General features: G+C 35.4%; 1 protein-coding gene across 1 annotated transcript in view; it reads right to left on the bottom strand.

Moving 5' to 3' along the window:
- LOC150080135 (uncharacterized) overlaps nucleotides 1-9272 on the bottom strand; it is a 228061-nt gene extending 218789 nt beyond the window's left edge. Inside the window, exon 1 of the mRNA XM_090380599.1 lies at nucleotides 5649-9272. Within this exon, the coding sequence (XP_090236725.1) occupies nucleotides 5649-9138 (3490 nt within the window). The 5' untranslated portion in view covers nucleotides 9139-9272. The remainder of the gene's footprint in view (nucleotides 1-5648) is intronic.
- Nucleotides 9273-16650: the final 7378 nt, after the last annotated feature.

Here is a 16650-nt window from a genome sequence, read left to right as displayed (position 1 = left end):
ACTTATTCACTTGGTGGAGTTCAACTGAACCCAGTACTGGAGGAAAGGGACTTGGGTGTTACGATACGGTCAGACATGAAATTCTCTGAGCATTGTAAACAGGTTGCAAGGAAGGCCCATGGTGTCCTATCGATGATCTATCGAACTTTTGCAAGTAGAGATAGGGACGTGATAATCCCATTATATAAGGCTTATGTTAGACCACACTTGGAATACTGTGTTCAAGTATGGAGACCGCACCTAAAGAAAGACATTGAGCTTCTTGAAAGGGTGCAAAGAAGGGTAACTCGCCTGGTGATATCGGCAAAAGGGCGTCCTTATGAAGAAAGACTTCGAATATGTGAGTTGCAGAGTTTCGAAACTAGACACCTTAGAGGAGATTTGATTGAGGTGTTTAATGAGGCATCAGTAAAATGAATGAGGACAAAATTTTCAAGATTATAAATGATGCTAGAACTAGGGGACATAAATTCAAGTTACGGGGGGGAAATGTTTAGATTGGACTGCAGGAAGTTTTATTTTAGCCAGCGAGTTATAAATTACTGGAATAAGTTGCCTTCATGGGTGGTAGAGGCTGACAGTTTGGGGAAATTCAAAGGTCATCTGGATAGTACTTTCGGGTAAGGGAAGCGCATAGGATGATAGGTTTAATTTCCTTTTTTTTTTTTTTTTTTTTTTATTAATTATTATTATTATTTTTTTTATTTATTTATTTTTATTATTTTTTTTTTTATTTTTTGGCTGGTGCAGCATAAGCCATAGGCTTTCTTGCACCATGCGGCCGTTACTAATACTAATACTGTTTTTAATTCAACCACACCAAACATATAAGTTACTCTGGGGTTGCTATTCCCCAAGTGCAGACCTTGTAATTTGCTGCAAAGTTTACTGTTGGGGGGGGGGGGGGAAGAGAGAGAGAGAGAGAGAGAGAGAGAGAGAGAGAGAGAGAGAGAGAGAGAGAGAGCGCTTTCACTTTTCTGACTATTCTTGAAGCTTGTTTTCAGTCATTTTGAAAGAATGCTGTTTGTACTGTTCATTAATGACTCTACAGATGTTACATCATATGAAAATTTTGGCATCATGCCCTCTATCTCTTCGTCAATGTCATTTTTTTGTGTTGTGGTACAACATCTTTGGGGCACCCCACTTCTGACATTCCACCAAACTTTAATGACAACCCTCTACCTTCTGCCCTGCAGACACCCTACAATCCATCTTAGAATCTTTCAGTAATCCCAAAGTGTTCCGCCTGATACAGTAACCTCTCATGAGGAAATAAATCAAATGCCTTGCTAAAATTCAAATAAACTATGTCAAAGCTATTAACTGACCAGTCGTGTTAAAAGCCGCTGTTCACTTTTTTTTATTTATTGATCTGAAATTATTGTTTTTGTACAACTTTGATTTAACTTTATTAGTATAGTATTTTTTGTGATTTTCTGATTAATGTGGTGCATTTATTCATTACTCAGCATTGTAAATGCATTGAAAACCACAGTCGATTCTGCTGACATTGTTTTTCGTATCGGTATAGCAGATACTGGAAGTTTCTATGTAACTTGTAGCAGTGTAATCAGTGTCAGCAGAGGATTATAAACTATAATTTATAGCACTGCTTATGTTGTTTGTTATTTGTTTTTAGGAGCATTAGCAACTAAGGCCATATCGCTCCGGGGATATGTGGTGGTCATTCACTGACCTTTCCGCACCCTCCGTATTTGGTGGTCACAGGCTTGAACCCCGGTCTAATCAAGAAGCGTGTGCCACACACTGCTGCTCCTGCCCATCTGGCTATGGAGGCACCCACTGCTTATGTGTTTTAATAATTTAATTTGTCACGGAGATGTAACGTACGATGATAATAATATTTGTAGAGCTTTGAGAATCGGTGATTTGGCATAGACAGCTTTCGTGAGAATTGGAATCCTGTGGGTGGCAATAGACAGTAAAATTAATTGTCTATTATAAATACTTTTATTTTACAAACATAACATTTTAACTTAATAGATATAACCACTTAGATAATAGAGATACAGAAATTCAGTAATAAAAGAAAGACAAATGATGCTGAATCTTAAGGATAGTGATGGTGTACTTATAAATAGCAGTGAAGGCATAATTCAAATAGCAGAAGACTACTATAAAGTATTATATAAGGAGCAAGGGAATGATGCCAGCAGTTGGGAAGATGGATCACAAATTAGCAACATATAAGACATACCTGATATCCTTCCTGAAGAGGTATAACATGCACTAAAGAAAATGAAGATCAAAACACATCAGGTGAAGATGAAGTTACTGCAGAGTTGTTAAATTAGGGGGAAGAGCACAACACAGAAACTGGCAAGATTCTTAGGAAAGGCATAAAGTGAAATAATGCAATCATAATTCTGCAGAAAAAGTAGCGGAATAATGCAATCATAATTTTGCTGCATAAGGAGATAAATCAGAAATTAGCTTGTTGTCCCACACCTACAAGTTGTTCACAAAGGTTATATAACTAACAGATTAGAAAGGATACTTGATGAGAATCAACTGAAAGAGCAAGCTAGCCTTATTACGGGATTCTCGACAACAGATCATCTTCATGTAATATTACAGCTAATGGAGAAAGCAAATAAATATAAAATGCCATTATGCCTGGCATTTGTAGATTATTCAAGATTCCATAAACCATAAGACAACGTTTCAGGCACTAGAAAGACAAGGCAAAGACATCACACACATTAGGATTTTTAAAAAAATATACGAGAATGTTACCTCCTTTATTAGACTAGGAGACACAAAATCTCCGAAGTTGTTTACTGCTGCTCTTGAAGAAGCTTTCAGAAGATTGGACTGGTTGCAGAAAGAAGTCAATATGAATGGAGAGTACCTAAACCATTTACAGATGACATTGTGATCATAAGCCACAATCCCGAAAAATTAGAGAAAAATCTTAATCAATCATGCAGCATTAGTAAGGATTTCGGATTAAAGATGAAATGGTTAAAACAAAAGTAATTATGAACAACTAAGACAAAGGAAAAGATATAATCATTGAAGGAGCAGAAATTAAAAAGATAGATTCATATACAGGCAGTTGCCACTTTACAAGTTCTTAGGTTTACTTTTTTTTTTTTTTTTTTCAAGTATCAGGTATCAACAAAATCGAAAATATGAACACTAATTGCAATAAATAAAATACTAAACTTTCATAAATATGGCATTTCAAACCATTCGTGTAGCTATACAATACAGTACTACTGTGCATGCATTTGTTTGTTCAGGCAGGGATAAAAAGCAGAGAGGACCATAAGGAGGGAGGATAGTCAAGAATACTTGTTATCTATTTATTCTGGTCAACTCTTAAAGAATTTTGGAAAGAATTCCATATTTTAGATGCAATCAAAATAACAAAATGAGTGTGGGACAAAATTACAGAGAAGAACATGAAATGTGTTTGGAATAAACTCTGTCATCAGTTTATTAATAACTGAAGGATTTAAAGAACCAGCAGAGATCGTACAAAATGAAACAGAAGTGGTCGTAAATTGTTGTTAACAAATTGCAGCTTCAAATTTCTACAACTGACCACTGATTATCAATAGAGAGCTCACATATGAAGATCTCATTGAAATGGCAAAATGTGAAGGAGCTGAGAAAGAAGAAGGTTTAGCAGCTAAAACTCCTATTCGTTCCTCACTCTCAAGGGGCTTGATGAAGCTTTTCAACAGAGAAAAAGCAACTGAGATTTTTGAGCCACAAGATTCAAATTTCAAGGGCACTAGAAAAGTTGCTACAGATTTAAAAAAAGCTTATGCATACTATCGGGAAATTTATAGAGAAAAGAGAAGACTGTCTTGGAAACAAATGACTCTTGAAGATTTCCAAAGACAACGACAACTCTCTGTGCTTTCAACAAACCAATGAGTGCCGAGGCAACAATGAGTGATGAACCATCAACAAGTGACGAACCAGCAACAAGTGTGCATTTAGTTGATGATGATGATGAAGAAGAATAAACATTCTTTTAACATTTGTATGACATAAATAATTTCTTTATTATTATAATTTGCTTGATTTTAAAAGCCATGTTTTCATTGAATAAATTGATCATTGTTTAAGCATAAACTACCGTTTTGTTGAACTTTATTTAACATTACTATGGTCAAATTTCATTATTCAGAACGTAACTCCCGATTTTAACTTCATATCTATGGGAAATAAATTCCTGCTTTATGAGCGCACGCTAGGAACAAATTAACTTGTAAAGTCAGGACCTACCTGTACTTATCTTGGACAGGTCATTAGCTGTAAATGATAAATGGCTAGAAGCGAAGAGAAGAATAAATTCGAATGGATAGCATTTAGGAAATATAGTCACATATTGAGGAGAAATATCCCAATTTGTCTGAAATGTAAAATAATGAACCAACCATGACTTAGAAACTTGAGCACTCACAAATAGAATGGAAGAAAGCTGAAAACTAAACAGAGAAGAATGGAACAAATTATATTAGGAATCAGACTGTTGGATAAGATGAGAAACACGTAGCAGCAAAATCAAGTAAAGGAGATTCTTATCAAAACTAAAGAACTGAAATGGACTTGAGCAGGACACATGGCTTAAAGACATGACGACAGATGAACTAAGCAAGAGGAGATAAAAGAAATCCAGGAAGACATCAACTGAGATGGACAGATGAAATTCAAGAGTTTGTGGGCAGTAAATGGATGGCCATTGCACAAAAAAAGATAGAAAGTAGGTGTTCTCATTAAGCTGTAGATTAATGGTGATTAGAGGATGGCATGACGAAAGCAGTCCCCAAACCATAACACCAAAGCATCCAGTCTGCCGAACACCAACAGTGCATCCAGATGTTGTGGCTTCAAGTTGCTTTCTCCAAATGATGATAGCACACAACAGCCTTAGATGCTGATGTGCCATAAAACTCCTAATAACTAACCAACCAAATGAAGAAAGAGAGAAGAAGAAGAAGACAGCCATCAAATGCAACAGTCTATAAAAGCTAATATCTGGTGCACAGTCAAGGTAGATATTGGTCTTGCTATTCCTACGCTGTGCTGGATAATTAGCTAAGCCACTTTGCTGCATGCATTGCTACTGTATTATGAATGAGACATGTGGGCATCAACCCAACGTTTGATCTTTGGCTGGGTGTTACCACTGTTGAACCAGTCATAGTAAACTCATGACACCACAGAATGGAAGCACTTAACCTGGCTGTTGTCAAGATACTTGAAACCTGTCTGTCTTGCCACCAGAATCATTCCACATTTGAAGTCAGAAAAATCTCACTGCCAATCCATTCTTCCTCGCAGACACTCAAAAAACTGATTGCCATGTGCGCAAACTACACAATCTTATTGAGTCTTCATCAGCATCAAAGACCAGTTCATTCCTAAATAAGGAGGTGCTGATAATGCAAAGCAAACTCAGTGTATTTCAAAATGTGTTCTGGTAAATGTCAGGACTTATTATTATAATTATAAGTTTAGCATTCTTTATAAAAAAAAATTATATACAAGACAGAACAGCATATCCAGTGGCATGCAAGGTGAGATCAACTTGTTGTTACATATCATCTACTTTAAATAAATTATTAAAAATAAATACCTTTGAAGGAAAAAAGTGCTATACTTACCAGTAAAGGTTGGTGTTGAAATTTGAGAATGCTGACTACAAGGTATTAATGGTTGACTTACAAACACACTAGAATGACTGATGGGAGGTGAAAAGGATTCATTAAGGTTAATATCACTTTGATTAGAAGGTGAAGGTGGCATTTTGGGTGCTGTCCTTTGTAACCTGAGAGCTTTACGCTTCAGATGTTGTGACCGATGAACAGAAAGGCTCGACCTTGCTTCTGTACTTGAAGCATTCATTTTCGATGGTGAAGAGCTTTGTGAATTCACTACATTTTTCTGATTCTTTTCATGTTTTTGTGCTAATTGTGATGAAAGGCTCATCATCTGCTGGGCTGCTTTTTGAATAATGTGAACCAGATGACCATTTATTAAACTGGAGAGAGGTTCAGTAGTTCGTTTATGATCATTTGCAGGTGTAGTACAAATGGATGAAGGTTCAGTATCTGGACAATCTATTGATGACTGTCCTTCAGATATTTTATTTTCAGATTCTACTGAAGTAGTATTTATATGGTTACAGTCTTTACTTTGTTCTTTTGATTGTAAATGTTTTTCTTCAGATACAAGTTCTGCATTTTCATAATTTACATTAAGTGAAGGAGAAACAATATGTGACGATTCATCTGCTATATGTTCTTGAAGAACTGATGGGCAAGTTGATGAAGTATCAACCTGGGAAATCATGTTAAGGCTGCTATCAGAAGAATGGCATTGGGTCATAACCTGAGGTATTGATAAAGTGCTATTCCCCACAATTTCTTCATGGAATGTGGGAGAAGCAGATGAAATTGTCTGATATGTACATGGTTGAGCTGCAAGAGGAATTTGAAGAACAACTCCAGAAGGTGAAGGATGTAGTGAACTTATAACTGAAGGTCCATCTAACTGTGCCTGATTAGATGATTGACCAAGGTACATCATGGAATTCTGGAGTGTATTCATATGAGGTTGTTGTGGTAAAATATAAGATCCCAGGTTATTGTTTGGTATACTCTCAAGTGAAATTTGTTGCATATTTACTGTGGATAACTGAATGCTTGATGTATTTGGAATCTGCATGGTAGGAGATGAAAGGACAGATGCTTGATTAAGAATTACATTCTGTGAAGTAAGAACTTGGGAAGGTGATATTAAGTCAAATTTAGGTGTTAAAGCAGGAGTTGGATTAACTGAAAGTGACAAAGTTTCCCTGTTGCTAATTGTAATGGAGCCCAAATAGGATATCTGAGGATTCTGAGACACCAGGGCCTGTGGAAGTATAGAAGGTGATGTGGTCATATGACTCATAAGAGGCGATGTGGAAGGAATATTAGTTTTCTTTGGTAAAATTATTGTACCACCAGGTACTTGCATCACTTCAGCAGCACCACCAAACAATCCATTTACTAGACTTTCGGTTAATGAACTGGCTGGAAGTTGGTTAACAAATGGAATTGTAACAGAATTAGCATTCAGTGAAACTGATCCACTAGTTGTTCCCAAAACATGACTTATGTCAAGTGTACTGGCATCAGCAAGTTGTGGCTGTGTTTTATGAAATTCACTGCCTGATGTGGAGGGTCCATGGGAATGAGGAAAAGGTTTCAGCCGGGGAAGTATAACTTTCTTGGCTCGTGTCCTTTCATGCTTAAAAAACTTCCTTGGTTTTTTCACTAAAGGTGACATTTCATTTTTGGCACTTAGTGCTTGTGCTTGAATTTTAACCTGGTTATTATTATTACTGTTCATAATTTGGGGATACGAAGTTAAAACAGGAACATTTGATAAAATATCTATTTCTCGTAAATTATTTGAATTTTGAAATGTATTATAATTAACAAAGGAACTACTTCCTGTTTGCAAAACAACTTCTGTAGGGCAACTCCCAACACTATCTGAATGCTTGCATGGATCTGAAATATGCACACTGATTTCAGGGGAAGAATCAGTCTTTTCAAGTACATCACGAATACAATCTGTCTGTGTTTCTAACTGCTGATGCTGTAAACAATCTGACTCACTCTCTCCATCCTGATGTTCTGATATATCACAAATTTCTATTTTTGTTTCATTAATCAGTTCCAAATGTTCTGAGCACTGCTGCTCCTGTTTCTTATCAACTTGTAAATCCCAGTAATTTTCTGTTATGCGGTTGTCCGTAATATGATCTGCTAAACTGTTTTTACTAAAATCAGATATCAAAGGAATGTTATTTTTTTCATTACTATTGTTGGAATTATTAATTTCTAACACACGATTGATGACATTCTTTGTTTCTGTTTTCTCAGGTGAGCTATTACTAGAGGTATCATCATCTTCATCATTTGAACTGGAATCAATAATGAAATCACATGTTTCAACATGCTTATCAAAGCTTTCTTTGGTGCGGTACAACCTCTTACACTTCCCACATTTAAAAGGCCCGATGCTATTTTGGTCACAATTACCGAGTTCAATGCTTGCAGAGTGGGACTTCAAATTTAATTCTGTTGTCTTTGATTCTTCCCTGCTAACAAGTTTAATATTAATATCATCTGTTTGGCTAAGAGGTGACTTGTTTTCATCGCTTATATACAGATCATGATTTGATTTGACTGCTTCAATGTTTGTTTCATTATTTGCTTCTGAAAACAGATTTAAATTTTGATTTTCACTACCATTAATTATTCCAGAAAGTCTAGAGGATGTATTTTCCCCTTTAGGTTCATCACTAATATCCAAAGGTGGCATATTTTCTGTGTGTTTATTAGATAATGAATTCTCACTCTGAACTTTAGATTTTCTTTTACCAAAACTGTATTTTAATGTTTTTCGACTGTTTACTAGATCTTCTTGACTATAAAGAACTGATAAACGTGCTGGGGTTCTTCTTAACTGCCGTGGAGGATACTGCTCATTAGTTTTACCTTGACTGCATGCTACACTATCAACAGGACCAGCTGATTCCTCCATTACAGTTACATTATACACTGGAAGAACAGTTTCTGTTACATTGTTCACCGGAAGAACATCAGTAATTAAACTGCTTACTTTATCTGGAAAAGAATAGCCATTCCTTTTGCGTTTCCTATAAATGTGATCTTTAAAATTGTTTTCTAGTTCTTTATCATTAAATACATTTAATAACTTGATTGATTCTTGATATCGCTGGCTTCTAAGTGGATAAGTTTTCAAAATTTTTCTGAGCATTTTCTTCTTTTCAGAGTGATTTGGCTGTATATTTTCTGTTTCTTCTAATACATCAATTCTTTGTTCTTTATTGCCACTTAATGAATGAACTAAAGAGCCATTTAAGCAATGTGCATCATTAGTTTTAATGTGATTAACAATATGCATCACAGAGTCTTCCAGATTCCTACCCGAGCAATAATTTTCAGTTTCATTAGGCAAAGTTGCTTCTAAGGGATTGTTCATTAGTTTGCATTCTCGTATATCTTCAGTAAGAGCTTTTAAGTGCTGATTGTTATTGTTACTGTCATTGGTTTCTTCAGCTATATTATTATCCATACTGTTGTTGGCTTCTTTAACTATACTATTTTTCTTACTGTAATTGGCATCTTCAACTATATCATTTTTCTTATTATCATTGGTATCTTCAGCTATACTATTTTCAAGACCATTGCAATGTGAAGATTTTTGACAGGTTTGAGAACTAGGTATTTTGTTTAATTTTTCACCAGTAATGCAATTCAAAGCTTTTTGATCCTTGGAATTTGAATTTAAAGAATCAGAATGATTTTTTTCATTCATTTCATTTACATGCATGCCAGAATGATTAACTTTATCTGAGTGTTTAAAAGTTCCATTGACACGAACTTTAATATTGGTATCTTTTGAGGGTATTAAATTATAAAACAATTTTTCTACATTATTTGTTTTGCAAATTTGATTAGAATAAATTAAACTGTCATGTACACTTTTAGTACTGCTATTACACAATGCTAAATGGTTATTTGATTGCACTATGCTATTTTTGAACTCATCTGAATCCTGTTTATTTTGCTCTGCATTCTTGATACCCACTCCTTTCCCACTTTCACACCTAATAGGATTCTCCAATTCACACAATATTTCAGAAGGGGAAGAGATCAATACAGTTTCTGCAGTACTCACATTTTCAGAATTTAAGCATTTCACGGATTCAGGAAGAGTGTTTAAACAATTTTTCTCATGCAACAAATTTTTATTGGTTTTAAATTTATCTAACTTTTTATCTGTAGCATTCCCTTCAATATACATTACTTTGGAACTGGACATTATTAGTGGATCAGCTGAATGCGAAAACTGTGATGAATCAGTTTCATTTAAATTTCTACCTTCTACGTTTCCTTCACTACCACAATCACTTATTGTTTCACTTGAATTCTGAAGTTGTAATTTTTCTTCCTTAAAACCTGGTGCATTTTCTACAGCATTTTGTACAAGACTGTTAAGTATACACATAATCTCCTGCATATTTTGGATATCCTCATTGCATACATTTTTTATTTCAAAAACAGGAGAATCAACTTTTAAGTTGGTAGATATGTTGGTAATGGAAAAATATGGATTTTTATCAGATTCTGTTTCCTCCATTCCTTCAGGTTGAACATTAGCTTCTGATGAAATCATTTCAGGAATATTGCCATTAACAGCAGCAATACACTGTTTTAAACATGACTCTTTTACTTCACTAAATATTTTCATGTGCTCCTTACTTGATGGTGTCACTTCATCTAAATTTGTTCTTACAGTGAAGGAATTCACAAATTCAGTTTCCTTCTCATGCACTATTGTTCTGTTTTCAATAGCAGTAGATTTCTGTGCAAATGACTTTGGTTTTATTTCCACTGTACGACATGTATATATGACTCTCTGGTGTGGATTCTTCGTACTCCAAAATACACGAGTGCAACTGCAATAGAATACGTTAATACTTTAAGTACAGTATTTATATACAAAAACAAAAGATTAAAAGGTACAAAAATTCAGCAAGCATAAACTTACAAAGTGAAATTACTTATAAATTATTTATTATTTAGAGCTCCTGTTAACTACAATATGATTAACAAATGTATTCATGATTTATTTCTTGAGAAAAATAAAAAATATATGATGTATGTTTGGATAATTAATAGTCACAGCATTAACAAAACATAAGGAATATTAACAGCATTAATAAATGCAAACTAAATGATTCAAGAAAGCTGTTGTTGTTATTTGGTTTTTAGGAACATTAGCAACTAAGGCCATAATGCTCCATTGATATGTGTGGTGGTCATTCCCTGACCTTTCCGCATCCTCCGTATTTGGTGGTGGCACAGGCTCAAACCCCGGTCTAATCAAGAAGCATGTGCTACGCACTGCTGCCCCTGCCCACCTGGCTACAGAGGCGCCAATTCAAGAAAGCCATCTTATTCATCATCAGCCTTAAAAAATTCACTTGGTTCTGTCATGGTACTTTTACAACTAATCCTTAATTTTATTTTATATAAGCTCTCCAGATACATAAAATTAGGTGGTAATTTATAAGTAAATTATCCCTTTGGCTAAAAGAGAATTTTGTTATATTACCTTTCTTTTTTAATATAATCTTTCTTTAAGAGTTCGGAGTTCCAAGGTGTGTGATGTAACTCGATGGAAATTATACAATAGTATAGTTGCCTCTTTGTTCCCACTAGCAAAATTACTATATATCAAATAAAATACCAATATGGTTGGTGGCTGCCTATAGTGTTAGGACAACTTCGCATCAGATTACATGATTATTCCTAACTCTTTTTCATTATTAACTTCATTAACCATGCTGCTTCTCAAGCAATAAGATAAACCTGAGATTACTAATACCATATATGGACCATTGCATTTTGCAAAAATGTACTTTAAGTGCCATTTTCATACTAACTGATAGCTTAGCTGGATTGCTATTTATGGGAAAAGTGAAAGTCTCTTCCACACCCACAAAAAGTTACTTTTGTACAGGCTTCTGTAGTAGCAGCAAAAGCCTGTAACTGTTCTTCAATTTAAGGATAAGAAATAAAATGTTTGGGAATTAGAAAACATATTACACTTGAATTACAAGTAGTCTTATGAAACATAAACATTATTTCACATCAAAAATATTTTATTCTTATTTATTTCATTTCATGTTAAGTACTTTGTTATTTAAGCATATCATTTCATTTTTCCATTAAAACTTTTCTTTTGTTTTGAAATCTCTTCAAACAAAATTCCAACTCATCAAGAATTTTTTTTCAAGAGTCTTTGCCAGTTAAAATTCAACTTTTTTTTTTTTTTAATACTGGAATTAATTTAGCTATAGTTGTCACTTTTTTATCATAAATATAAGTCTTGCATTGTTAGTTTTATGGCAGGCATTGCAATCGAATTGGTCCAGATCAACTTGTACAGGTTTTTTCTTGAAAGATAAAAAACTTGAAGAAATTTTACCTTTTGCTTGACTTTGAGCCCTTTTTATGAATAGTACTCAAAAATCATGTTGCTGCACTATCATTCTTTGTTTCTTGCTTGAATGGTACATTCAATTTATCATTTAATGCTTCTTTATCAAAATGTTAAATAAATTTAAATACAAGTTTCTTGAATATTTACATAATTTCTTTTTTTACTCTTTGATACAGATACTGGTTCATCTCTATATACACATGAGGAATTATTAAGGTTTGAAAATGGCAGAAGGTTATCAAATTGTAGCAGGATACTTAATGATTTTGTAATAACTGAGAGCAAAGTGGAGGAGAAATTGTTGAAGTTAAACATAAGAAAGGCACCTGGGGTGGATGGGATATATCCAGTTATATTAAAGGAGGCGGCAAAGCAACTAAGCAAATCCTTAGCCATAATTATGAGAGCATCCTTGGTTTCAGGGGAGGTCCCCCACGGACTGGAGATGTGCAAATGTATCCCCAATTCACAAAGGGGATTGAAGGGTGACACGGGTAATTACAGACCAGTTAGTTTAACTTCTGTTCCGGGTAAAATAATGGAGTCACTGGTTAAAGGTGCATTGCAGGATCATCTAGACAAGACTGCAGCAATAATTCAGACACAGCATGGGTTTGTTAAGGGAAAGTCTTGTCTGACAAATTTGATAGGATATTATGATGTGGTTACAAAGGAACTGGATGCAAAAAATAATTCTGATTGATATCATATATTTGAATTTCAGGAAAGCTTTTGACACTGTTGCGCATGGAAGCCTACTATTGTACAAATTGGAGCAGAATGGTATTAAGGGTAAGTTGCTACAATGGATAAAAGGATGGTTAAGTGGGAGAAGACAGAGGGTGGTAATCAATGGGTGCTGCTCTTCGTGGTCTAATGTTATAGTGGAGTCCCACAGGGTTCGGTGTTAGGTCCACTGTTGTTTTGTATATTTATCAATGATATTGATGAAGGTATATCAGGCTTAATGTCGAAGTTTGCAGATGATACAAAGGTTGGCAGGGTTGTTAATGATAGTAATGGCAGTGTGCTACTGCAACAGGATCTAGATAATTTGGGCAGATGGGCTAAGAAGTGGCAACTGAAGTTTAACCTTGACAAATGCAAAGTACAGCATATGGGGTAGAAGTAACCCCAGAGAAACGTACCAACTGTGTGGTACTACACTTAAGGTGGTAGAAAATGAAAAAGACCTGGGAGTAATTGTGCAGTCAGATATGAAGTTTTCTGAGCAATGCAGACAGGCTGCAATTGCAGGTCATGGGGTTTTGTCAATGATATATAGGAATTTTGCTAGCAGGGAGAAGGAGGTGATTGTCCCTCTGTATAAGGCAATGGTCAGGCCACGCCTTGAGTACTGCATACAGGTCTGGAGGCCTCATTTTAGGAAGGATGTAGATTTACTTGAGCATGTACAAAGAAGGGCAACAAGATTGGTGAAGGGAATGAAGGGATCCTCTTGCCAAGAGAGGCTTAAGTTCTGCAAATGGCAGTGGCTGGAGACTAGGCACCTGTGCGGTGATCTGATTAAGGTGTATAAGGCCTTGAATGGGTTGAGCACGCTGAATTCTGATGGGATCCTTCCACTTGTTCAGATTACGAACCTAAGGGGGCATAAATTCAAATTAAGAAAAGACAGATGTAGAATAGATGTGCAGAAATTTGCCTTTAGCCAGCGGGTGGTTAATTGCTGGAACAAACTTCCATCTGTCGTTGTGGAAGTTGATAGGTTGAATAAATTTAAGGAGGAACTGGACAGGCATTTGGAGGGAATGGTGTAATTTTTTTTTTTTTTTTTTTGGCTGATGCTGCATAAGCTCATACACTTGCTTTCTTGCAATCACATGCCACTACTACTACTACTACTATACTTATAATGCTAATCCCTTGTATGTAACCATGTGCACACAGTAATGCATAAGATCATGAGTTTAAATCTCATGCTGCGATGTGACTAAGTGAAATGGGTGCAACAACTTTTTTATCCATGTGTAACAATTCATGCAAAATGCATTTATTAACACCTTTACCAAAGTTTAAACAAACTTTGTCAAATTTATTCTTCACAACAATAGATTTGTTGCATTAATGTCTAATTTCAACAAACCCATGCTGTGTTTTGTGTACAATTCCATTTCTATCTAGAGGACACTGCAGAACATCCTTAATCATAGATCCCATAATTTTCTCTGCCACAGAAGTTAAACTTAAGGGTAAAAAGGTAAACTGCAGCCAATATCAACCCATTTCAGGATGGAAGCCTCCTCGACAATTCATGTGTGAGGGAAATGGACCATAATCTGCCACGCTGGTCCAGTGCGGGTTGGCAGATAGACCGTATTTAGCAGTCAGGGGCTTGAACCATGGTTTACTCAAAGAGCCTGTGCTGCTGCACTCCTGCTCCTGACCACTCGTCTACAGAGGCCATTAAACTTACAGGTATCTAATTATTCTCTTCACGTTTGGAACCACCCTTGTAAAATGGATAGGCATTTGCACATCCCCAATCTACTGGGGCTTCACCTAAACCCAGAAATGCACAGGGATTGTTGCCCTTAATACTGGGTTATTATTTTGAAAGAGAAACCAAGAAAATGTGAATAACTCTGAGTAAAGATTTCCTAAAGACATGGGATTATGAGTAACATTCTTTATTTTGTGCATGATGTTACAATCTGTAGATAATCTGTAAACCTACATATGTGCATGCACAAGTGCAACCAGTAACTGAACATGGCATTCAACACAGAAGAGCACACAAGTTTGTGTAAGAACATTACTTCCAAATGGTGTTATTTAAACCTACTCAATGTTCATTTTTGAAAGAAATTTCATAGGGTGTCATATAAATTTGCAATGTGGAAGCTTGTGAAAATGTATAGGGAGGCAGGGATTTTCATGTGTTTGTTTGTACATCAATTGTTGTGACTGAAGAATATTTAGCATAGGTTGGGGAGAGGCTTTACACATCAAAAGAGAACATCATATAGTAGTTGTCATGCAGCAACTTTGCCACCACACTGTGGAAAAAGAAGTAATTGCAGCAGATGGTAATTAGAAAAAAGGGATGAAGATCCTATGTTTTAAGCTAAACTTTCTCCTAGAGTGAGCCTAGTTTCATTCTAGTGGGTACGTAAACTCTCAGAATACTTGCCTATGATTTTCATGAAGCATAAGAAACTCTTCTACACACCCTGTAAAGATTGGATTGTGGTGTGTAATAACTCGCCAATAGGTTATTATGTTGGGCTTATCTTTTTCACAGAAAACATAACCTGTCAGTGGATACATTAACATATTCCACTAACTCCTGGAGACACCTCACTGGGCAGAAGGGTTGAACAGTGATTTCATGCTCAAAGTCACAGAGTTCCACTTATTGTGAAGCTATTTCTCTTGTTCAGTGATCACATAATTTCCAAAAGAATAGGGCTACCGATGCTCATTGTATTTATTACCATCAGACCACTTTTTGTGGGAGGCTGTGTCAAAGCCAATGCACTTCGGAAGAACTGAAAAGCAATATATTCGGCATTACTTCTAACATCATTCCCAACATACTGTACGTGGTGTTTTCAAACAGGCTTTGTTGTTTGCTCACATTGTGATCATGATGGCAATCACTTTCGAAATTTGTTGTGACAACTTAATGTCAAAGAATACAGATTGCTATTTGTAAATTTCATATCTTGCACTCTTTTATTATTGATATTTTCATGGATTGCCAGTTAAACGATCACTCTATATCACTGGATAAATCCCATCACCTCCACATGCCTTTATCACATGCAGAAACATGAAATTCTCAATCAATCCAGTTTCAGTGATCACATAATTGTCTAGTTTTCATGATAAATGTTACTTGGGCCCATTATTACTCATGCTACCTAGGCATCCAAACAGGTTGAATTGCATAATGCATACCCTATTACAAGTTTGGTTTTGTTTATGGATTTTTTGGCACATTAGCAACAAAGGCCATTATGTGACAAGACAAGGTAATAAAATGTTAAAAAATAAGATCTGGTAACCTATTAAGGAGGTTACCAGATCTTATTTTTAATATAAATTAAAAATAATTTTTAATTTATATTAAATTAAAAATAATTTTTAATGTAACCTCCTGTATTAAGGAGGTTCCCTCATCAAACATTTGAATAAGTATAAGGTAAAAGGCAGCATACAGCATTAGCTGAGGAATATGATGCAAGAAAGTAAGCTTATAAAGCATCAGCCAAAAAATAAATAAATAAATAAAAATAAAAAACCCTTCCCATTTCACCCATCTGGTCACTCCAATGTTTGTCTAATTCAGCCTTAAATTTATTTAAGCTATCAACTTCCACAACAACAAATGGAAGTCTGTTCCAGCAATCAACTACCCGCTGGCTAAAGGCAAACTTCTGCACATCTGTAATACAACTGTCTTTCCTCAATTTGAATCTATGCCCCCTCAGGTTCTTAATCTTAGCAAGTGGAAGTATCCCATCAGCATTGCGCCTGCTCAAACCATTCAAGGCTTACAGAATTTAAGCCTCTCCTGGTAACCTCTTTGTTCCTCTCACCAATCTTGTT

Source organism: Mastigoproctus giganteus, chromosome 9, assembly GCF_048544385.1.
Source record: "Mastigoproctus giganteus isolate SK-2022 chromosome 9, ASM4854438v1, whole genome shotgun sequence".
In the NCBI taxonomy this organism is placed as follows: Eukaryota; Metazoa; Arthropoda; class Arachnida; order Uropygi; family Thelyphonidae; genus Mastigoproctus; species Mastigoproctus giganteus.
This window is presented reverse-complemented; position numbering and strand designations above follow the sequence as displayed.